Below are 25349 nucleotides of genomic sequence, written 5' to 3'. Positions count from 1 at the left end.
GCACATTGCATGTGATTGCACCTGATCCCAACACCTACCAGAGCCCACGAAAGGTGCCGTCCTACTGACTGTAGTTGTAGTTTTTGGCCACTATAGTGGCAATTGCGCGTGTAATAAACATCCGATCTATAGTGACAGTTTATATTGGGAATATATCTGTATTGGAAATAAACATCCGTTTTGGTGCCAATTGTGGCGTTTGGATTCCCAGCTAAATGTCAATAGTGGCAAAAAAATCGACACTGTTTCCCTTTTAGTGGCAACAAAAATTGCCACTAAATCATTTACATGCTGCTAGGTTGGGATTAAGGTATAGTGGCAGCTATGGTTGCCACTACATACAAGTAGCAGCAATTCTAACCGCCACTATTTTTTCACTTTTTTTGTTACAATATCACGATTTGTACTGGCGTTGAACCCCTACATACATAATAATAATAGCGCAAAAAATATAAAACCTTTGCGAATAAAGCTCTGTTTAGGAGACTGTTGGAAAGGAAATGAGAGGGGGTGATGGGAGTGAAAAAGAAAATGAGAGATGAGACTGGAGTTGTCAATTACATCCTTAAAATGACCCATCTCCACTCACAACACCATTGTCATCAACCAAAACAAGGTTCCCCAACAATTGTGACGGTAGATGGCATTAATTAAACTTCATCAAATACCATCTCTGACTCCCCCAACAGAGACTAAATCAACACAGAATGGAAAGCAAAAAAATAACAAGATCATCTGTACTGAATACTGATAACTACCAAAAACTTCAATTAATTTCATTTTAACAAAAGTTCCACATGTCAAACAAGCCCTTATCTGAGACGCAATATGCAGAGAGATTCAGTTGAACAGAGACCACCAGATCATAGAGTTTCATAGACTGGTACTGACAAAGGCAAGTACAGGCATAAAAAATAAATTACACAAAATTAAACATCGGTGGGTCTTAGATGATCCATAGTGAGCACAAAATCTAATTCCAAACTGCGGACCAGGCATGCATCCATACCCCGCAACACGAACCAAGATTCATGAAGTATGCATATGCATGTGCAAATATACATAAGCCCAAGATCCCTAATCAACCATGATATTACTGACCAACTGAGCGTCATGCTTAAAGGTGCACAAAGAGACAGGCAACCCAACCGGCCAAAAATAAAACATCTCATTAGATAATTATAATGATCAATAATCAACAGTTCACCACCATCCAGTAGAACACGTCCAAAATCTAGGCAAAAAGGAGAAAAATAGGGATGCACTCGGTCCCGCAAAGAAATTCTTAAAAATGTAACAAAAGTAAACGTCAAGAAAATGGTCTCTGACATACCAATCCAAGTTACCACAACAGATAACTTTCTCAAAGCTTGTCTTCAAACTCAGACAAAGGAGTCATTTGCTCCTTGAGACCCTTTCTCTTGCGAATGTCAATCACCAGCTGACCAGCCTGTGATCCTTGCTCCAATGGGTCAGAGTTCATCATATCCCAGTGGTCGAAGACACACTGGGGGAAAGCCTGTCCGGATGTGGCAGCACGCAAAGTGCTTGAAAACCCGAATGATTCAACCACTGGTAAATATGCCTTGATGTTGTAAAGTGGTGTACCGGGCCTCTGCATTTCCTCAAACACATGCCCACGCTTCTGATTAAGAACTCCATAGATACCACCAAGAGCCTGCTCAGGTGCTTGGATTTCAACAAGGTAAACCGGCTCCAAAAGCCTTGGTTTAGCAGTCAGCTGGGCTGCGTAGATAACCCTTCTTGCTGTTGGAATAACCTGGCCACCACCTCTGTGAATTGCATCAGCATGAAGAACAACATCGCATACCTCAAAGCATATGGCTCGCATGTTTTCTTCGGCCAAGGCACCTTCCTTAGATGCCCACTGGAAACCGGCCACAACCGAGTCCTTGATTTCATTAAGGTATTGAACACCTTTGCACATATCTACGACCATATTGGGTCCAGTTGTCTCTGGCCCAAAACACCAGATCTTCTTAGCAAGGTCCTTGTCCCATCCAAATTCCTCTGAGAGTATCTTGGCACGTACTTTGGGATCATCCCTTGGGCCGATGCGCCCATCATCAATGGCCTCAGCTAATCCATCTTCCATTGGTCTTGCTTCCATGTAGAGCCGGTTGTGCTTGTTTGGAGATTTGCTCATTACAGTTCGGCAAGACTTCTCCAATACCGTCTCCCTGAATGACACAACAGGATCAGAAACCACAATCTCAGCTCCACCCATGAAATCCTCCTGCAAATCCTTGAGACAGATTTCCAAGTGCAGTTCTCCAGCACCAGCAATGATATGCTCACCAGATTCTTCAATCATACAGAGAACCATGGGGTCGGACTTGGCTAGTCGCTTCAGACCTTCAACAAGTTTGGGAAGATCAGAAGCAACTTTGCATTGAACTGCAACACGAACAACGGGTGAAACAGAAAACTTCATGGCCCTGATCGGATGTGCATCCACTTCCTTCTCGTTAGTCAAAGTTGCATTTTTTGTTATGAACTGATCCAAACCAACCATGGCAACTGTATTACCACATGGCACATCCTCAACAGACTCTTGCTTTTTCCCCATCCAAATAACAGTTCTCTGAACACTCTTTACATACAGGTCCTTCTTCTGCCCTGGAACGTAGTTTGGTCCCATAATTCTGACCTTCATGCCGGTTGACACTTTTCCAGAGAACACACGCCCAAAGGCAAAGAAACGACCCTTGTCAGAAGCAGGAATCATCTTTGAAACATAAAGCATCAAGGGCCCATCAGGGTCACAATTCCTGATAGCATTAGCATATTGATCATCAAGAGGGCCTTCATATAAATTCTCAACACGGTATTTTTGTGCCTTCGAAGGGGAAGGGAGATGAAATATCATCATTTCAAGAAGGGCACTGCTAGCAGGAAGCCATGTCTGCATGACACGTTTCATCAGAGCCTTGCCCACCAGATCCTTTTCCTCACCTTTCATGGTGACACCAAGTTTCTGCAACATAGGCCACAACTTATCCTTTTGATCATTCATACAAGTGTTTATGATTTGCTTGATAGGTTCATAACAGAACTGAACGAATCCTCTCTTGCACGTGGCAGAACCAGTGTTCTTACTGGTCCACTTCTTTGTTGCAGGGTCAAAAAAGTTTTCACCCCACAGCCTTTCCATCATCTTTGCCTCATCTACCCCAAACTTGGAGGCATACATTTTGGCAAAGTTTGTCAGTGTGAATGCCCAACCATGCAGCCCGGCAGAGAACGCCACAGTTCCTTTCTCAGGGTAAACCTGGACGTCACCAAGCAGTGCATCTTCATACGTAGCCATAATCACATTAGCATTTTCAATCACACGTTGAAACGTCTGATAGGCTTCCTCCCCTTCAACCTGCAGCTCAAGGAAACACCGATCCATCTTGTTGACTGTCAAGACAGGCCTGATTCTCTCTCCCAGAGCTTGGCGAAGTACAGTTTCCGTTTGCACACAGACACCTTCAACACAATCTACCACAACAAGTGCACCATCTGTAATACGTAGGGCTGCTGTAACCTCTGAAGAGAAATCAACATGCCCAGGGGAATCAATCAAGTTGATTAAATACTCATTTCCTGATCTTTCCCCCTTGAAGTTCTTAAGGGACTCATCTGTCATCTCATAGTAAAGGGATATCCCAGTTGACTTGATTGTGATACCACGCTCAGCCTCATCCTGGCGAGTGTCTGTCATTCGAACATCTCCAGCAACCTCTTGGGCAATAATTCCAGCTGCTGCTACAAGGGAATCAGTGAGAGTAGACTTACCTGCAAGAAGAAAATTGAAAGGAGTCGGTCATGTGTCATCTATTTTAAAATTTGTTGAATGGAAAGCTATCTTAGTTTAAGAATTTTACACACCATGATCAACGTGTGCAATAACAGACATGTTACGGATATTATGTTTAAGATCCATGATCCTACGGAGCTCTTCTACTGTAAACTTCACCTGCAAAGATAAACCAAGTTTGACTATCAGAAGCTTGTTGAATACAGGCAGGAAACACAAGACGTCACGTTTCTATAAGCTCATACCATTTTGATTGCTCTAGAAGATCAACACCGTACACTGTCTGAGAGAAATTCCTGCAGCAAAGGCAAAAACACACTAGGTCATAGAAGAATAAATTAAATTGCTAGTAGGTCAATATTGTATGTAAACATGCACAAAAAGTTGTCCCACATCAACAAACATAATCTGTTACCAGCAGAGAGCATAAAGTATATCCCAGCATATCTCCAGAAGCATATTTGAAAAAAAGGGAGAGAAAATAGAACACTAACTACTTTATATGACAAAATGTACAGAAGTAGGCAAATAGTATCCCTTTATTGCCAGATGTAATTAGGCATATTTGATCAACATCGTGTTAAGACATATCATATCTAATTCCAAATTCTAGTTAAATAACTAGGGTGAGAGACTTATTACATGCAGCCTATCATTAATATTTATCCATGGGTAAATATTCGAGCGACTCATCTGATGTTAATAGCTCCCCCAAAGTTTGATGCCAGAAGTTTATGTTCAAGAGAATTTCTCAGATTCATGAAGCCAATAACTTTGAGCCAGACATATGGCAGGTCAAAGAATAAATCTGCCTCAGCTCAGTTCATTCAAGCTAGGAAAACATGATTATGGATGATGCTTGAGCATCTAATCAGGTCAGATTTATAAACATTCCAAGCTCAAGCAACATGATGGTCAACTAGGTATGAGAAACTCGTTACCTGCTTAACACCAACAAGCTTTCTACAACCTGTTTAATAACGTCAAAATGGAAACACATACACCCACACAAACACACACATGCTAACGCACATGCATACCTCCATTTCATATAATTGCACACAATTCCATCAATAAAACCAGGAAGGATACCTCTCACAAGTGAGACGGAACGGTTAGACCCAGCTGAACAGAAAGGAGAAATTGCAGACTCAAACCCCTCAGTTCTGCTCGTAAGATCTTAAGTGGTATGTAGGTACAGTAACCCTATCATCCAAAGTTTTTTTTCAATAGGACTATCATCCAAAGCTCAAATATGTCAAGATCGGTCCCTGTCTACGGTGTGACTGCCAGATCCAGAGCAGACCGGTCCTTTCTGGGATTCATATATACTTCTAATCACTATAGAATCAGAGACAGACCATCTTCAATTTTGAGAATATGCTGGAAAGAAGGAAAGATGGAAGACAGAACTATATCATATGAAAAAGGTTGTGAACATACTAGGCATCAATTTTAAATTGCAAGATAACGTGTGAAACACTAAATTTCCAATCTACAAAGATACCGGTTCAGTTTTGTTTTTTGAAGACCAAACCTTTCATTGGCACCATCCAATGTTTCAGTTCAGGAAACCAATCAGTGACAACAAAGTCCACGCTCAGCAAATTTACTTAAACAACGGATGCAATCGATCACTCAAACACTACTCAGTTAGCACATAATCTCCAGTTCACACGTAAGGGAACCGTAACTTCACTAACTTGAAACAGAAAAAATCAAAGATCCAAACACGACAATTACATGAAAAGGTAAGAGATACTGAACCTAACTCTAGATTTTTTAAAAAGTACGGATTCCAAACCCACCGACAGAAGATAAACGATAAAAACAGAAACCAATATCACAAGTTCATATATTTCCATAAAATCTAGGATTAGGCTTGAGCTACAGATATAAGAGAAGAACTATAGATCTAAATAAACCCCAATACCAAGAATAAAAATCAAGCAAAACAACCAAAAAAAAGGAGAAAACAAACAAGAAAAACAATTCAGAGTGGAATACAAGAGAGATCCATGGACTACAAAAATCGAACGACGGATCTGAAACAAGAAATCGGAGGAGAAGAATAGGGAAAGGGAGAGGGCATCGAGATCTTACCTCGAGAGTTAAGAGAGGGTTTAGCACAAGAAGAGAGGCGTACACGCAAACCCTAAAATTCTTGGATGGGAAGGTGTCTTTTATACATTCCGATTCTTATGTTTCGTAGATTATCGGATCGTTTTTTGAATCGAACCGGTTATTTTCCGAGTCAGATATCTTTTGATGGTTTTGGAGGGATCGGGTTTGGGTCAAGTATCCGACCGAACCCGGATACGGCCAGCCCCTATTAGATCCGAAAGCATCTAGGGATGCATACGGATCAGTATGGGCTGGATCATGGTAGATCGGAATCTCAAACCGAAATACATGCAAAGGTTTCAAATCTGGGTCTGGATCCTAATGAGATCCAATGAGGTATGGTTGCGGTCCAAAACGAAATATACAGAGCAAAACTTGTTCTGGAGAAAAAGACTAAAATGCCCTGAGAGGGTTGGCATAGTGGAGATGGGCCTAGGCCGTCATATGGGCGGTTGAGGTTTGAATCATGTGGACGCCATATCCTCTTGCATATACCGATGCCCAACATAGGCCTTTGGGGCTAGTGTCCTAACCACATAGTTTTACCCATTGGAGGGTCGATCTATGATCTACTTGCTACTAGGCTTTGGGTTTTCCAGTGTAGCTAAAAATCAAAAAGAGTAAGAGCACGTTTGGAAGCTTGAAAAATTTTCACAGGAAGAAAATTTTGACCAATGAAAGCTCCGCATGGTTGGTAGGAGCTGGGAGGGAACGTCTCTTTGTGGTGGGACGCTGCAGGTTGGTACATTTAATAACTGGTGAGGTGAGGCCTGCCTAACACCAGCTTCCATTTCAAAAAAAAAATGACTACGAGAAGTTTGATATGATAACTTTTCTAAATGAAATTTTTTCTAATGCTTGTTTACCATGAGAATAACGGAGTAAAAATGTAAGAAAAATGTGAGAGAGATGGCGCCGATCAGCACCATCTTAAAAAAAACAGAGATGGAAATGATGGTGGGCGGGAGGAAGATGAACGTAGAGAAAACTCTTCTTATGTCAGCCATGAAATGAGATGTGTTGTGGGTGAATGGTTGCCCAAATGCAAAAGGAATTTTTAGTAGAAAATTTTCTATCAAAAGTCACACTTTTTAGAAAAGTTTTCCTTTCAAAAAATTTCTTTCATTTGGAACAAACAGTTGAAAAAGTTGTCATTTTGTACCTCCGGCAAGTAAGGGAACCTCAAGGTTTTTACTGATTATGGTTGGTGATGGAAGTGGGGTCCTGTGTCAGGCTGAAGGCCCAGGATGGAATCCCTCTGCCACATGGGGCAGCTGTTGTTCTGGTAGGGGTCAGTCTAACCCCAACTTGCCTTTAAAAAAAAAAAATTTATGGTTGATGACGGAGGAGAGAGAGATGCAAAAACAAATTGGATTTGATCAGAATCTGAATATAGATCCAACATGAAACATTGATCAACATTCAAAAATAATTTGATTAAGCAAATCTGAATCGAATGCACATTTGGATCTTATCTTAGGGATCCATATCTGGATATAATGTGTTGGATCACTGCTACATGTTACCCGGGTATCAAAGGATTGGGTTTGGGGTTTCCCGATATGAATCCATAAAATAACTAAGTTAGTTCTCTTTTCCCATGTCAGGGTCCAGTGTGTAGCTCTCTCTCTCTCTCTCTCTTGTCGGAAAGTATCTCCGTTGTGCTTCATGGAAATATTTTCCCATGGCACTAAATCCAATATGAAAAGGGAAAGGAGTTGAGGCCATCTGGATTTGCTGGGCCCCAGCCTTGTTCGAATCTAGATGCCGATCCAACTAAGTTGTGTGTGATTATGTAGGATTTTGCATTACCAGTATCTGAACCAAATCCGATCTGTTCACCATAGGGATCCAGTATTAGAATGGGGTCCAAAGATAACCTTTTGAAATGGCTGTAATTTGTACACAACTGGGTCGAGATATGGCTTGTATAATGGGTCGGACCAAGGGTTGGGATATGGTTCTGATTTTGGCATTCTTCATGTTTAATTGAAAAAAATGAAGATGGGTTCGTGCATCTGAATCAGATCTGGATCGAGTGTGCACTTTCTAGGGCACTAAGTATGGAATCATTTCAAGTTGGAGCGATTTTGTGCCTGAATCGGACCCATTCACAGACCACACTTGCAGCATGCTATGATAAGAGGAATGCAGTTTGGGACTACATAAGGGTTTCCATGTAAAGTTTCTTCCTCACTCTACACTTTTGGTGAGCCTTTTCTAGCACAATAAGTTCAAAAAAAATCTTTGGGCACGTTTGGAAGCGAGAAGATGTGATTGTAAAAGAAACGTTACAATTTTTCCAAGGGCACGTTTGTATGCCAAAGAAAAGGCCTCCACGCGGAGACTCTCTCCATGGAAACGAAGTACGACCTACCCGTCGGACTTAGTTTCCGCTGAAAAGGGGGGGCTCCCGTTGAAACACGGGCCTCTTTCTTCCCTGAAAGTGAATCCCGTGTTTCAATGGGATGTTGTGGGGCCCCGGAAATGCATAGGGTCTCGTGCATTTCAGCAAAAATGACCCATTTTCTGTGGCATGCAAACATGCCCTAATTGTTTCAAATGAGATAAAAAAAATTCGCATCTAAAGATCTAAGTTTTTCTTATGAAGGCGGTGGACACATGGTCATAAATTAATACATCGGCAACTTAACCTTTGCCGTTCATATCGTATATCGGCTATATACAGCCTATACATTGTTAATTTATAGGCAAACAAGTTGCTATTAAACATATAAACAAATCAACTTCAGGCACTAAATCTATAATTTTCAATTATTATTGAAAATAAACAAACATATAAGATTCAATGCAATTACATGTAAACATGCACTACAAGGTATGAAGATGATCACCCATGTGGGTATGGGGATCATACTAAAAATCTTTCTAAATTGACCCCCCCTCCCCCCCCCCCCAAAAAAAACTCTAGTTTTGCTTATCTACATTATTTGAACGGTTAGATTTGCAAAAGAAAGAAAAGAACAATTAAAAATTTGATTTTTAGGCAATAGGCATCGTGACATATCGGAGTAATTTTTGTTTTTGCCTTTTTTTTGGAATATTTCTAAGATTTGAATTGAATGGTGATATAAATGCTAGCAGGGTAGGGCTGCACAACGATCCGAGCTAGCTCAAAGCTCGACTCGTTTAAACCCTACTCGGACTTGTCCGAGTAACTAAACGAGCCAAACTTGATTAAGCTTTGTCTAATTGTCATATGGTGATTAATTTTAGGATATGTATTATTTTTGTTGACTTTTAATCACAAATCCTGCTTTTAGCTGTGGTATACTGTGTGTGTGAGGTCTTGGGTTCAAATCCCATCCTCTATGCAATTGCTTTTTTTTTTAAGTGTAAGTTAATGAGGCTCGAGCCAAGCCAGGCTCTCAAGCCAAGCTTTTTTATCATGAGCTCGGCTCATGTGCACCCCTATAGCTGGGTTCACACACATCTTGGTCACGGCCATGAGAACTGGGATTTCCCTGGGCATAGCAAAAACAGAAAAAATTGCAAAGCTTTGATTGGTTACTTTATCTTGGACTCAGTATGCCACGGAAAAACAAGTTTTGAAAGATTCAACCATAAAACTTTAGACTGCCATTTATCCACATTGAATATATAATCAGGAATTCATTTTTCTATCTCAATTCATCTTCTTTGATTAAAAAAAAGCGTGTACTGAGGATACAAAAATGAGTTTATTACTAATAAGATCACAGAGAAAAAAAGGTTTTTACAGGAAATAATAGAAAAATCTAAATTAGTGATCAAATTAATGAGTTGCATCATTCTTTACACCTGGATAATTCATTAATCCCTCACAATCCTTGTGGCGGCCAACACACGCTTCCTATGATATTTGAATATATGGGCCTATAAATTCCCTAGTCATCTATTTCTGACCAATAACAGCATATCAAACGGATGAAAATATATTTGGTTGATCTTTCATCCAAATCAAAAGATTTGGTGTAGGTTGCACTCATGGACTTCAGGCAAAGCAGTGCTGGGCATTTGGTATTTTCTGTTGCATGGTTGATAAGCTATAACTCGCCTGCATTTCGTCGAGAACTGACTATACATATGCAATCTTGTAAAAAACGTTTTGACAAGGGAGTTTATGTATGGTCGGTTCCTGAAAACTGACTGGCTGGATAAGCCAGACAGGCCTGCTGTCCAAAATGGTGACAAGCTGATGTTTTTGAAACATATAGTGTTTTAATGAGTGTCAATGAACCAATGCATCTACTAACAAAATTGCAAAAACAAAGACACCAAAATCTTACAATTTAACACTTTTATTAGGATAAACCGTGAACAAGGGGTGCCTTTCACATTCACCTGCCTCGTACACTGGTTTCAAAAATAATAGAGAGAGAAAGAGATCACATAATCAGCCAAAATCTTTGATTTTTACAGTATAGAGTAAGCTCGAATCACCTCAACAATGGGTGCACGACAGAGTGGGCACTTGCCCCGGCCTCGAACCAACTCATTTGCACATTTTAAACATGTGCACATGTGCCCACATCTGCAAGCAAAGAACCAAAATTGAGAAAAACAAATCCCCATTGTCAATCCAAGATGCAAAAGCAGTGGAGACATTCTAAAGGGTTAAAGAGAAGGCATACCTGTACAACAGAGAATCAATATGATTATCACCACAAACACAACATATCCCTTTTCGAACATTTCCCCACTTTGAGCCATCTACTGACGACTCTCCCCCTGATTCTGCAACAAAGACATATCAGGTATCTTGCTTTTCCATTGCTCAAGATCTGAACTACATGCAAGGGACAACCTCCACCCCAACAGTTTGGAAAAGAGTTGCTACTTGCTACTAGAATGTTGCACATAGTCATCAAAATCGTGTGCTGATATAAAAGGGCATAACATGAAAACATCAGTGTTGTTTAGTTCCATATTCCATAAGCATGTGGCATTTGTGCACATCTTAGAACGAGAGGAGCAACTATAAAATGCAGTAATTTCGAATATTCATTTCACAATTTTTATTCATGTAATTCCTGACTAGTTTTGATTCTCACAGCAATGAATAGACATCTAAATTGACACTTTGCAAAACTGAACATATGTGCCATTATGAATAGATGAATTTCCTGTGGGAGTGTGATCCCTTCAAGGGGACCACCTATAGCTGTGCTTATACACACACACACATTTAAAAGAAATCTTTAGTATGATTTATGTCCATGTAAGCAAAAATCTATATTTTGTTTCTTATTATTTACTTATTTATTATGATTTTGAGAAACTTTTTTTTTTAAATCCAATCTACTGTATTTCTATTTTCAGTGTTTGATATGATTGTTTATCATATTGTTCACATAAATAATTATATTCATATCTTTTGTTATTCAAATTTCTAAGAAAAGAAAGATCTGATCCTATTTTCTCAAAATTTACGAACACCACTCAATTTGGACCTTTTTGATTTCTAATCTGATCCAACAATTACAACATCTGGATGAACTAACATCTCCAAGGAAATTCAGGGATGCAGGATAAGCATAAGCCAGCAAGTTAGCCACACTTCCAGAACAGAATTTCTTCTTCATATTCCCAGATAGAACTCTCGTGAACCAATAAATAATAATAGTAAGAATGCCCCATACCTTGAACCAAAATGATAAGTCTACCTTAAAGCAATAAAATGCAGACACAGGACAAACATAAAACCAAGGTTTTAAAACCCGGTGACTCATCACTCGGCGCGTCCTTGAGTGACTCGTCACTTGGCCGGGTCATGTTAACTTTATATTTTATATAAAATATATAAATATATGTATATATTATCTATATTTTATAGTATTTCACCAATATATTATATATAATATATATTATATGATATTTTTATAATATATTTAATGTATAATTTTATTAATACATATATAATCATATTTTTATATATAATATACATAATATTTATATTATATTTCATATAATAGATGTAATTATATGTAAAATATATTATATATGTATATATATGCATGACTCGCCCATGACTTGGCCGAGTCAGCCCATGACTCGGCCGAGTTTTGTTAAAGCCAAGTTAAACATATTTTTTGACCCAGTGTGACTGGGCGATCCAGGCCAAGTCAACCAAGCCACCAGGTCAACCCAGCGACTTTTTAAACTATGCATAAAACAGAACCGTGAAATCAGGCACAATCTCTAGCATGTGAACATGAACATGAGACAAATGGAAACTCCATAGAACCGACCTTTCCCCTCACTGTATCGATTTAAAGCTGCAGAGACTTCCTGCCTAACAGAGCGCTGCAACTCTAATTGCATATCCATACAGGCTTCCAACATGCGCTGCATGTGGTTCATCCCTTGTTGAAGCCTAGCCATGTCAGCTCTCAAGTCATTAATTATTTCCCACTCCTGCAGGAAAAACGACAATCACCACTTGGCTAAAGAGATCAACTGAAAATAAGAAGTAACCAATAAAACTAGAATGGGGCAAGCATAGTGCAACCCTCAAAACCTCAGATCATAAGCATATGATTCTCTATGTAATGCATGAAAACTAACTAGGGAAAGAAAAACATAGATATGATTATCCACATCCAGCAAACCACAAAACCAATGAAACAGATGCACACTTGGTGGTGGATCCGTGGAGCAGCAAGATGTGGTAGTTGCCCCCTTAGTTGCAAAGATTTTCTAATTCTCAAAGAAGTTTTTATGTTTATGGGCATGATTTTTGTCTGCAACATCCTTAACATACAACAAACTTACTAACAGTATCTGACATGATTTTGTTTTGCATTTTAAATATGTAGAATTAACTCAGCAACACCTGCAGTTAGCAGGCATTATCTGATTAGATATTTTAACACACATTAACATAATTCCAACCACAGAGAGAGAGAGAGAGATGTTTGGCTATACCACATGCCATTCTCCAATGACCCAGGCAGCCATTCTCCGAAACAAAGAAAAATACAAGAAAATTTTAACTCGCTATTGAATACGCTATGAATCAACCACCCATTGTCCATCTTTTACCATATATCCCAAAAAGATCTACCTTTTCAAAAAGTGCATTTAAAACCTATACTTATTCAAAAATAGAAAAAAACTGGACCCTGGTTAGGTCAATTCCATGAGCTCGGATTATTTAATTTAACATTCACAACACAACAACAACAACTACGCCTTCATCCCAAAACAATTGGGGTCGGCGATATATGAAAAAAAGAGTGCAACACGAGGACTTCCCAGGAGGTCACCCATCCCAGTACTACTCTTGCCCAAGCAAGCTTAACTTCGGAGTTCTGATGGGATCTGGTGCTTTAGTGCTGGTATGATAACCCTAACAGGAGTTAATCATTGGTTCTTTTTTTGTCCATTTTTGTGGAAAAAACAGGTCTTAAAAAGTACTTTTAGAAATGTCATATTTGTTTTGGAATATAAGGCAAAAGAGGGGCTCTGCGTAAAAATCTCCCTTCCTAAAATACTGTAGATTCAAGGAACAGACGGCAAGTATGTACATATGCATCCATGCATTAACCTTGCATGATGAGTTTAAATTTATGCATGTGAGCCGATTTTGGTTTTCAAGGGACCTTACATGAGCAGCATCCAAATGGTAATAACCATTTTGTCCTATAGTATATGGATTTAGTATTTCTTACCATAAAACATCCACCTATCCCAAAATAAGGGCATCAGTTGTTACAGCTGCACACAATGTACAAAGTTGATAAGAAATATACATACCATTTCAGAACGGTGCAACCTTTGCCTCGGCCAGTTAGTAGCTTGCAGATTCTGATGCCAAAGAGGTTGCGGTGGTGGTACTGGAGGAGTTGGCAGAGTCATTATAGGTCTAAGGGTAGGGTTAGACCGATCCTCAACCTGACCACCTTCTCCTGGCTGCTCCTGGGTTTGCTCCTCAGAGGCATCATGGTGATCGAGAGCTTGCAAATCCAAGTCAACTGGGTTTTGACTTTGTCTTTGAATATATGACTGGATCAATTGATCTAAGCTTTCACGAAATCCACTTCTAAGAAGATTTGAAACACTTCGCCTGCAAGAAAATATCAAAAGATGTAAGAAAGTGGGTAGAAGGAGGGGGTACAGAATAGGCGTTTAATCATTATCTTTGCAAAATGTATCCTAATCAATGAGACAAATTAAAAGGCTCAAGAGAAGACACTGAAAGGGCATAACAGTAAGATAACAAAACCTGCTGAGGAGCTCCCTGAGTTCCATACTGTAGACACTATCATCATCAGGAGGCTGAAATCCATCAACTCTGTGAATGGAGGAATTTCTCTGAGTTCTTGAAGTATCACGAAGCTCTTCTTGCCAATTATCTACTGCATCCTGGGGACTTGCTTCATTCCACAGATGATGTTCTTGCAAAGGGCTGTAATCCCTATCTTCCAATGCATCTACTTCTGCTTGATCTTGAATTTGACCTTGCCAATCTCCATGAAGTTCTTCCACAGCCCCATCTTGCCCTTCATTAACCCGGACCACAGAAGATTCTTGCCAATCCCTTCTCATGTCTTCTGTGGATCCTTCCTGTAAATTCTCTTCCAGAGCATTTAGCACAGATGTGTTGCTTTCTACAGCCTCCATATGTTCTGAAAATGGATGTGCGTCAGATTCTTCATCTCTTGGCTGAGACTCATTCTGAACTTCATCTGGAACCACCAAAGCTGGCCTTGTTTGATCAATTCTAGAAACATTTACAATATTACCAGCAGCAGAATCAGTATGATTGCTTGCTTGACTCCGAACAATATTTTCCAATCTGTACCAAAAATCATCCCTAATCACATAACATATACATCATTGTAATTTCAAACCAAAATTTATAAAAACAGCACAGAAATGCAAATAAACTTGAGAGGATACATTGTTACATTACATTATGGTGCCTTAGGTATTCAATTCATTCACATCAAAAGATCATTTTGAAAATTACCAGCATACATCTGAAAGGTCCTGAAATTTTTTTGGGCTCTCAAGCCCTTCTAAAATCGTATGCCTTCATCATGCACTTTTAGTATCATGTTCAGGGAATTCAGCATAAATAGGTTTCTCTCAAGCATCAGTTGGATCAATATCCACAAAGGATTATCAGTTGGTGATTGATCAACAAAAAACTTTAACATGACAATTTATTCCAGGGCTCATGCTATAAGTTGAGAAGGAAAGAGTGACTAGGACTTACTAGTTCATGCAGAACTATAGGTACCATTTCATTGGTGCCTCCCCTTGGCTAGGATAGTTACAATACCCCAGCTAGTACTGCTGTAATTTACTTCTCTACACCATCATGGTACTGTGTTGTTTTACACTCTATTATAAAAAAACCTTCTAGCCTAAGAAAACCCAGTATTTAAGTGCATCTACAGTTCTGTGGTACTTCTGCGCTCCAGGAAGTAACTCATAATTTTTTCTGTAGCTTTGTAAGAGTTGGGATTGCAGTTGACCTACAGTACTATACAACATCTTCATTCCTTCTGGTAAATCAACAGAATTTTATGTGCTTAACTGTGAAAATAAAAAAAAAATCCCTTTCCAGTATCTCATTTTGAATTTGTCAGTACTCAGTAAATCCTCAATTGAGAAGGTCGAACTGACAATAGCATCAAGATATCCAAATTATGGTAACACCACAGCATATCTTTCCAGGTGTTCTTAAAACAATTACTTCAATAGATAAAGGGAGAATGTACAACCCGGACTCGATGAAAATCATGTGCCATTATGGGCACATTTAGAACAGTAAGTTGAAGCACACTGACTCATTTATTAACTCTTTACATCAAGCTTTCATTGAGGGATCACAGTAGCAGATCCTAGACGATGCTACATAGAAAATTCTTGTTCTCTCCAGAAAGAAATGCAGATTTGACATCTACTTCTTTTAGTGTTCATCCAGTAAGAAAGAAAAAGGAAGGGCAATACAAATAATAGTATAATACCCATCTTCAATGACCAGGTCATGGCCTTCATAATATCTTTTGGCAACAATTGCTCATGAAAAAGAAAAAAGGGAAGAGGACAAATAACTTTGTTTTCCTTATATTTTATCTTCAAAGTCCACTTGGAGCCAACACTATCAGTGTGGTTGGCCAATTGAGATCATCTTATATTTGTAATTAATGGATGCATCACAGCCTCACAGCTCACCATTCATGGTTTGAGTTCCTCTAAGCAGTTTATTAATTGATTTTGCATCTGCAGATAAAGAAGGAACAATAGATAGGATGGCAAAGCACAGAATATGTACACCAAATTCCCGACAAAAGAATCTATAAATGCAAATGATAGTGAAGCATCCACAAGGGAAGGCTATGAAAATGATGATAAACCAGCTTGAGCATGCACATAGGGCTGGTAAATGAGCTGAACAGGGCATGTTCAGGCTCGGTTTGTTTATCAGTAGATTGAGCTAGTGGCTCGGCTCGTGTTTGTATTTAGCCAAGCCAAGCTTGAGCTCGGTTTGTCCATAAATGAGATGAGCCAAACATGAGCTGGCTCGTCTAAAAATATTCTATGTTATTTATACATGGAATATATATTTATATATTTATGTATTATTCTTAAAATATATATTTTATATATTACACAATAATTTTTATTTTATGTATATATTTTTCATTCATCCTTCTCTTTTTTATATATATTTTATACATTCTTCTTTTTATATATTACATGTACTGACTTACATATATATATTATGCATAATATATATTTTATTTATATGAGCTCTCCCTAGCCAAACACCCTATGTTTGGGCTTGACTTGTTTAAGCTAAACGAGCTGCTCGTGACTCGGCTCACCAGCTACATGAATGAGTTTGTGATGTGACGAACTGAGCTGAGTCACAATCTGCTCTGTTCGTTTACCAGCCCTACATGCATGGTTATGGACAATTGAGAACATCAATCTAGCTGATGCTCATAACTGCATCAGAGATCTTCAGTAATAGTTGTTACAGCAGTAATACATCAATAATATGGAAAAAGATTACTTCCATTTGTCCCTAGCTAGATGTGGCAGACTGACAATAAGACCTGCTGTCTTATACTCTTGTGCATCACGCTCATGTGTGTAACATGCAATAATAGCTGAATACAAGATGACTGTTTGAATGGAGATGGGACATTAGTATATTATAAATTCATTTTAATTCTAGCATCACACAGATTAAGGAATAAATTCTAGTAAAAGATAAATTCAGCATCAACTATATAGATTAAGGCAATGGTAGCCTCTACAATCCTTTACAGAACCTGCAAAATAACATGCCTATGGTAAAAGATAACTTCAGCATATTAAAGCAATGGTAGCCTCTACAATCCTTTATATAACCTGCAAAATAACATGCCTATGTAATAAGATAGAGCCTTTTACCAACAAAATTTGGAAGAACACCATTAATAGATTACCTACAATAATCCACATAATACAGCAAGACTCCATCAGATACTTTCAGTGACATCCCATATGTTCAAAAGATACTGACCTGTAAATGTTTCACTTCAAGGAGAAACAGGAAGGGCATTGTAACCAGCATCAGAAATGTAATCTCATTAATGCAACGATTCTTTCTTTTAAATGGACTCAACACATTCAATGATGACATTACAATTCAGTAGCCTATGTAAGTGAATGTGCATTCCCCTCCCCCACTGCTTTGAAGAGTATTAGATACCCAATGGGTATCTATATGCTTTGACTGGGCTTTGATTTGGTACAGTTCTTTATAGTGAAAAGGCACAGTTTCACCAATAGCAAAGAAGGACGAGATGCCATCTAAAGGGTGCATGAAATAATGTACAAAAAAATACAAGATATATGGATCACATGCATTAATGTGCAGAGAATTTGATCCCAATCCTACAAGTCAATCAAAGAGAAATCCATGCCCAACCAGTGGACGTTTGCCCAAGTGCAGGGTTCTCTTTGCAAAAAAATAATCTATAGCAACCGAAAACATGTACTGCAAAAATTACTAAGTACAATTATTGAAACAAAGCAAAATTTAAATACTACTTACTACCTCATTTTCCAGAGATTGCACTATGCTTTTATTTTTGTTTTTTTTTTAATTCTATTAACAAACTTCCCCTAGTCCTCCCTAGTCCTATCCTTAACTTCTGAAAAAGAATCATCAGAAAATGCTTCAAGTTGGTAACTCCACTAGATTCATAAAAGAACGAGGAAACTGGATCATACCCATCAGAGACAATTTCTTGTTCCAATGGATAATCATCAGAATTGAAAACATCCATGTTGACCATAAACTTAGAAAGTTTGTCCCAAAAAGAGAAACGGCTAGACCCAGTTACCAGTAAAAGAACTAGTATCCAACTTCATAATGGTTCAAGAAGAGTAGTGTGAGGAAGGCGGAGAAAACTAGAGCCTACCTTAGACCAGAAACAGTATGGCGTTGCCTTAATTGGCCCAGTTCTCTAGCAGCCAATGAAGGTGGCCTTTCTTCATCATTGAATCTTCCATTTCGTAGAAACCTGCCTCTGAGAAGTGACTGACAATGAACTCCACATCAGAAAACAGTATACCCAACTTCAAAAGAACTCATTTCATGAAAAGTTGAAAATGCTTGTCATAATTTCTCAGAGAACATTGTTCACTACAAAGCAAGTACAGCAACTATTCCACCTTACAGAATCATTTTCTAAAGATCATGAGCAACCCAATCTTCACAAGATATGTACAAGAGGAACATATAACTAAGAATATAGCTTCCTAAAAAATAAACTGTAAACCAAGAACTTAAGGTCTCGCTTGATGAAAGTCTATTTACCTGGATACGGTTGCGGTGAGCAAAGTCTGAAACAGCCCGATGCTCCAGTAACCGCTGAAGTTCTCTTTGTCTTTCTCCCTCAATCCGCACCAGTAGATCAAGTAAAGCCTGTCTTCCACGCAGTCTTAATAAATCTCTGCGTATATGCTCCGGTTGGCTTTCATCAGTATCAGCAGGAAGCCCTTCTTGGGCTGCTTCCATTGCTTGCCTCTGTATGCTGTTTGTCTCAACAGCAGAATCCAGGGATTGCAACCTCCTATTAGCACGAGCATCTCTCTGCTGGCTTGCCATATGTACCCACTCTCTCACCAATCTCACTCTCTCACGCTCAGTTTCGCCAAGTAATTCAGTCCTGGGCCTGTTTCTTCTCGACATAGTAGAGGCTTCATTAGCGTTTTCCATCATCCAAGCTCGAAATATTTGCCTCACTCTCTCTCTTTCACCTTCACCGAGATCTGGGGACTGCTCCCTGCTAGAGGTTTGATCAACATGTTCATCATTCTGGGAATCTGCTTGACCATGCAACCAGATCCCATACTCATTCTCACTTCCACCCCTCGGCACCTCAGCAACACTATTCTCATTCTCCAACCACTGAGTTTCCTCAGGATCAAGGCCTTCATCCTCAGAGGGACCTCTCTGCTCGCTCACTTGGCTTGCCGACATATTTGTACTAGTAATTACACTTTGACTATCTTCATTTCCATGGTGCGCCCGAATAACATTCCCAGGCCTTCTGTATCTAGGCGAGTCAGTATCAGAATGCCTAGCATTTGTGCTCTCACGAGCATGGTTGATCATATTCTCATCCTCGAGCTCCCTCCACATCTGACGGATCAAGGACGCCTGAGTGCTCGGCCTCTCCACTGCCCTCTGCCCTCTCGACGTTGTCGACTCTCTCAGAAAAGATGAATCCAGCATAGAGACAGCATGTAAACGAGAAAGTGCCATTAGCTCCATCTCCCGATTGTGCTGCTCTATCGTGGTGATCATATCCTGAGCCTGTCGGGCCGCCCACCTACTGAGAATGCGAGAATACCGTCTCCTCGCAGCAGAAGACTCCGCCACGTCGTCGCCCTCAAGATCAGACCGCCGCCTCCGGCGCACCAACTGATCGCCCTCTTCATCCTCATCCTCCAGCATATCCTCATGAAGGCACTCGTACTGCATTCGATCCCCGACGCACCTCCGGCAACACCGCTCGCAGCTAACCCCGGAGCCAGGCCCACCGCGTGAACTGCTACAGGAAGCAAGCGACATACAAGAATCCAAGTGATCCCTGACGAGCTCCTCGAAACCTCGCCTGAACTCCTCACAAGCATCATGCGATTCGACCAATTCACTCGATTCCTGTTTCTGCTGCAGCGTTTGGATATCACTCATGGCTTCTCAACAAAAAAAAAAATCTGTTCTATATCGATAAGCCACCGCCGAACTCACTCCGCCGCACAAGCATCAAAACCTCCAAAAATCGAACCTCCTCCACCATCCCTAAACACAATCACAAAACCATCAATCCACATCCCTGGATACCACCATCACCACCCAAAAAAGAAAAAATCACGATAAATCCAAACGAAACACTTAAAACCCCAACCACCTAACAAAACCAACCACGTAAAAAAAACAAAAAAACAAAGAAAAACCTAATTACGGCAGAAAGTACAAACCCTAGCTTTATCAATACACCAATTCAACTAAATCTCCCGTTCTACTGAACCATCCAAAGTTCCAAACGCAATTTCAACGAAAATCAGCGGAAGAAGAGAGAAACTCCGAAAGCGATTAAGGCACGGGGGAAAAAAGAGAAAAAAACGAACCACCGTATCACGTACCAGCGTTTGCGTGAGACCGAAGGAAAACGGAGAGGGTTGCGTAACTGGCCAACCAAACCCCTCCTACTGCAAAATTCGCGCAATAAGAAGCGAAAATTATCGCTGTTCTTCTGCAATTCTGAAACGGAAAAGAACAACACGAAAGAAGCAGCAGAAGGATCAATGAGAACCAGCAAAGCATGAGGTTCTGTTGATCGATTCATTCGTGATTCATTCCTTCATTGGCTTAAAATAAAGAAAGAGAACGAAAGGTTGAAGACGAATTAGAGAATGACGCCGTTTGGAGTTCGTCGCCTTCTCTTCCATTGCGGGAATTGGGAACGCCGCACCGCCGATCCTAATGCAGGGGGGAGGGACAAAGAAGAAGAGAAAGGAGGAAAAAGAAAGAGAGAAATGCGTTGGCACCGCTTCGTATCTTTCCTCTCTCTCGTTCCCTCCACGTAACGTTTTCCAAGGAGCCACAGTGACGTGCCACGTGGCGAATTGTCTCATTCTGCTCGCCCCCGGCTAAGGAAATGCTCCCTGTCTTTCCAAAATTTACGGAAATGCCTCCAGTTGGTTGCAGCTCCAATCGGATGGACTGGTACCGGAACGAGTTGATACGAATCGGATGGATGCGGGTCGGTCCCTGCTGTGGACCTCAGGTGCGAAATTTGGATGCGGGATGAAAGCTTTAAACTAGGTTGTCAACGGGTCGGATCTATCTTGGACCCAGGTAGATCCGAACCTATATCTGACTTTGAGGTGCGGGAACCAGGTCCAGACTAAAGTTTGATCAGGTCCACCATAAGGAAAACCATATCCGGGTCCTCTAAGAATTACATGAAGCAGACCCGATCCATTCCAGATAAAATAATCTTTTTTAATTTGAAAAATCATGAATCTTAATTCCGGTCAGCTCGGGGTCTGGTATGAAATTTAACAAACTATACTCGGATCCATATACTAATCGGATCCTTTGGGCCCAACTTGGATTCCAATCGGATATTATTCTTTATCACCAAACCCTGACCATATAGGGTTTGGTACGGGTTGGGTCTGGGCAATCCCAACCCATTGACATCCCTAGGTGTAAGGGATAATGTGGATCTGGACATCATCAGATCAGGTTCTGGGTCAGTCATTTATGAAGCTATTTTAGGGGTACCAACCGATTCGATGTGGTTGGATCTTTGCTTTGAGTCGCACCCAATGTCTTTTGAATATGAATCTTAAAAGTAAAGTACGGATGACTGTTCAAATTGCATTTGGATTTATTTCATCCTTTTTTCCTCTGATTTGGATTTGGATCTGGACCGTTCCCAATTTTATGTGCCACAACAGATCTGGTTTTGGTCTAAGCTAGGATTTGGACCTTCTGTTTAGATTGAGAATCGGATTCTGATACATTATATATGGCTATCAATTGGCGGAACATCCGACAACTTAAGGTGAACCCAAACCCAATCCAAATAGCTTGTAGTCAGGTTCGCTTTATGTCTGGACAAGAAAATGGATCCCAAATTGGACCTGTGTAATTTTAAGAGATTTTAAATATACACTTTTTTGGGGTTAGATATACAAAAATCATAGATCAAACTTGACAATTTTTGTGTCCAGACTCAAAATTTTCCCAAGGACAGACTTATGCTATCATCCAATATGTATCTGACCCGCTTGCATCTCTAATCAGGCCGAAGGAATGTAATTGATCCTATCTGATCTAGATAAGATGACTCAGATATGGTTAACTGGACCCACAACCAACCGGTTTTCTATTTAGACCCATATCCTATCCAGACTCTGTTTAGGGATGTCGACTTTGATGGGTTCTGGTTTGGATGTCTCACCAACCAATTGCCCGTTTGCTCATATTGGATACCCTTTGAGATCCAATGAGCTATATAGTTGGATCTTGTTTGTGGTTTTCTTTTTTCTTTTTATTATTTCAAATCGGAGCCCGTGTAAAATTAGAACCAAAATGGTGTGAAAATCTAATCAGATTTGTGTAGTCCAAGTCCAAATCCAGTTACACCAAAACAGGTGATTCAGAACTCGTTAATTGCACACGTCTGATCTGGATCTGACCCGTTCATTTACATTCCTAACTTGGTTTATCTTCCTTCACTAGATTGTGGAAGGGTGCTTGAGTTCGTGCAAATTGGACCCTGATTTTTCCTGGTTTCAATTGACTATAGAGATCCGGTCCAAAAACTTCTCAAGCAATGGTATGGGACAACTCAGACCATTTTAGTGATTTGGATCTAATTAAGTGAAAAAAATAAGTCACATTTGTGCAACTACTCCTGACAGTATTAGGCCCTGAACTTACTACGGTAGGTCCAATTAGCCAATCGGGTTGGACCCACAAGGTCCGAGTAGTATATGAACCCATGATGCTTGAAATTAATGGATCTGAGATCCATTTAAGATGTAAAACTTTTACATGTCACATATTTTAAAATTAGGGATCTTACCTGGTCTGTTGTTGCTATCCAACCCTAAATGGTGCACCTCAACAAATCCTGAACCTCAATTTTGGATCTGGATCTAACTCAGGTTCGACCCATGGTAACCTTAGCTCTGATATTTCCTGACTCAAAAACAAATCAACTACATTTAATTTCCCATTTTCTGTTGGATGCTTGATCTGACCTGAACCTGAACCTGAATCCGGAAAATCCAAATATTATTTGGGTCCACCCGAATAACATGCCGACCGGGTTCAAGGCTTCAAGCTATGATTTTTACCGGATATCCAGAACTCTAATGAGTTGGATGCCCGACCCGTTAACAGACCTTTATTGCTCAGACAACCTCTCTTTAAAGGAGGGCCTGAGAACCGACTCGGAATAGATACCCGGTCTAACCCACAACTCTGACTTCAGAGAGGGTATTTTGGTCACGACAAGGAAATCAAGGACTTGGCCGTAGTTTTCAGCAAAAGCTGTTGGCTTTTCTCGTCGTACCCATCCACTTTTATGAAAATTCCAAAAATAATCTCTGATTGGCCTTTTACCGTCCGTGATTCTGATTGTCGGCCACAAGACTAAGCGGCGAAACGAGACGAGCAGCTCGGATTCGCTCGTGAGAAGCTCAGCTGGAGAGTCGAGCTACAAGCCAGCTCGTTCGGTAAATGAGCTGAGCACCACCATGACAAGCTCGCCTGGGCTCAGCTCAGCTGGTATAAGCTCGTTTTAAATATTATATACAACAACTAAAACTACAACCCCCAAAACAATTGGGGTTGGCCATATGAACCAAAAAAGAAAATCATTTTGGGTCTTCCACATGAATCATTCTCCTCCAATCATTTTTATCCAATGCCATGTCCTCGGTGAGGTTCAAAGCATTCATATCCTTTCTTATCACCTTCATTCATGTCTTCCTAGGCCTACCCCGACCTCTTTTAACTAATACATTTTCCCATTTCTCCATCCTTCTAACTGGAGCATCATTAGGCTTTCGCCGAATATGTCCAAACCACCGTAAACGATTCTCTCTCATCTTATTTTCAATGGGTGCAATGCCCACCTTCTTACGTATCTCCTCGTTCCGAATCTTATCTTTTATTGTATTTCCACACATCCATCTCAGCATACGCATCTCAGCTGCACTCATTTTTTGAATATGATGTCTTTTGGCAGCCCAACATTCCGTACCATATAGTAAAGCGGGCCTAATAGTCGCCCTATAAAACTTTCCCTTCAACCGCAATGGCATTCTACGATCGCACAACACTCCAGTTGCACTTTTTCATTTCATCCACCCAACCTTTATCCTATGATTTACATCTCTATCAATTGCTCCATACTTTTGAATGATAGAGGAGGAGGGTTGTGGTAGGCCTTTGACAGCCAGCATAAAAACTTAGTCATACCCTATGAATATGAACCAATATGAGAATTTCGTTGGGGCGTTCCCTACTGAGCGACGCATTGTACTCTGTAGGCCCAGAGGCAGTGATAAATGGGCAAGGGTTGTTAGGTTGTCGCCCGGAAGCGACGCGTCACACCGGCGCCCGGGTGTGGTGTCAAATAGGCAAGGGTTCCCTCACTTTGTTGGACGAGTGGGGGTAAAGAAGTTAGTCCAAGACCATAACATTAGGTTAGCCACTTGGAACATAGGGTCTTTAACTGGTAAGTTGGTAGAGTTAGTAGATGTTATGTGTAGGAGAAAGATTGATATTTTATGTTTACAAGAGACCAAATGGGTAGGTGAGAAAGCAAAAGTGATAGAACCTTGGGGATATAAGATTTGGCATACAGGAATAAATAGGAATAGGAATGGAGTAGGGATTGTTATGAGTCGTGAGTTTATAGATAATGTAGTTGAGGTCCGTAGGAAGGGTGATAGGATTTTACTTATTAAATTAGTATTAGGTACAGATATTATTAATATTATTAGTGTTTATGCACCTCAAGTAGGTTTAAATGATTCCATTAAGCGTCAATTTTGGGAAAATTTAGATGGAGTAGTACAAGAGATATCTTATGAAGAAAGGCTTTTCATAGGCGGTGACCTTAATGGGCATATAGGCATTAGTAGGGATGGATTTGAGAGTATCCATGGAGGTTATGGTATAGGAGAAAGAAACGAAAGTGGAGAAAGGATTTTAGATTTTGGTTTGTCCTATGATATGATCTTAGCAGACACTTGGTTTAGGAAGAGGGAGTCTCACTTAGTAACATTTAAAAGTGGGGTTAATACGAGTCAGATAGATTTTTTCCTACTTAGAAAGAGAGATAGGGGTTGT

At 40.1% G+C, this 25349-nt stretch overlaps 2 protein-coding genes and 1 pseudogene across 5 annotated transcripts; all 3 read right to left on the bottom strand.

Annotated features, from left to right (window-relative positions):
* Positions 1–1149: 1149 nt before the first annotated feature.
* Positions 1150–5987, bottom strand: LOC149819376 (elongation factor 2-like). The gene is made up of 4 exons (XM_089986436.1): positions 5930–5987; positions 4072–4122; positions 3898–3985; positions 1150–3804 (listed from the first exon to the last, which is right to left on the bottom strand). The coding sequence occupies exons 2-4, from the start codon at positions 4072–4074 to the stop codon at positions 1364–1366; spliced, it is 2532 nt and encodes an 843-aa protein (XP_089842562.1). The 5' UTR covers positions 4075–4122; positions 5930–5987; the 3' UTR covers positions 1150–1363.
* A 4241-nt stretch (positions 5988–10228) lies between these two features.
* On the bottom strand, positions 10229–21022 carry LOC149819374 (uncharacterized). 4 transcript variants are annotated; one of them, XM_089984555.1, is made up of 8 exons: positions 20615–21022; positions 18780–20270; positions 18382–18500; positions 14178–14750; positions 13709–14018; positions 12202–12367; positions 10585–10687; positions 10229–10484 (listed from the first exon to the last, which is right to left on the bottom strand). In XM_089984555.1, exons 2-8 carry the CDS (start codon positions 20160–20162, stop codon positions 10367–10369), a joined length of 2772 nt encoding a protein of 923 aa, XP_089840681.1. In that variant the 5' UTR covers positions 20163–20270; positions 20615–21022; the 3' UTR covers positions 10229–10366. The 4 variants fall into 4 exon arrangements, with proteins under 4 accessions (XP_089840681.1, XP_089840682.1, XP_089840683.1 ...); XM_089984556.1 differs by having other exon boundaries at positions 14178–14675; positions 20615–20946; XM_089984557.1 differs by lacking the exons at positions 10229–10484; positions 10585–10687 and adding an exon at positions 10714–10830 and having other exon boundaries at positions 20615–20946.
* Positions 13186–13304, bottom strand: LOC149819375 (5S ribosomal RNA; annotated as a pseudogene).
* Positions 21023–25349: the final 4327 nt, after the last annotated feature.

The sequence above is a fragment of the Nuphar pumila genome, chromosome 13, assembly GCF_984573655.1.
Source record: "Nuphar pumila chromosome 13, dmNupPumi1.hap1.1, whole genome shotgun sequence".
Taxonomy (NCBI): domain Eukaryota; kingdom Viridiplantae; phylum Streptophyta; class Magnoliopsida; order Nymphaeales; family Nymphaeaceae; genus Nuphar; species Nuphar pumila.
The sequence above is the reverse complement of the archived record's forward strand: the minus strand, read 5'-3'. Positions and strand labels throughout refer to the sequence as shown.

Coding starts and splice junctions, on each gene's coding strand:
- LOC149819376 (XM_089986436.1), bottom strand. Junction 3,805..3,897: donor TATTGCACACGTTGATCATG/GTGTGTAAAATT, acceptor TTCTTCTTGCAG/GTAAGTCTACTCTCACTGAT.
- LOC149819374 (XM_089984555.1), bottom strand. CDS start 20,162: ATGAGTGATATCCAAACGCTGCAGCAGAAACAGGAATCGAGTGAATTG. Junction 12,368..13,708: donor GGTTGCACCGTTCTGAAATG/GTATGTATATTT, acceptor TTTTTCCTGCAG/GAGTGGGAAATAATTAATGA. Junction 10,485..10,584: donor ATTGATTCTCTGTTGTACAG/GTATGCCTTCTC, acceptor CTTTGCTTGCAG/ATGTGGGCACATGTGCACAT.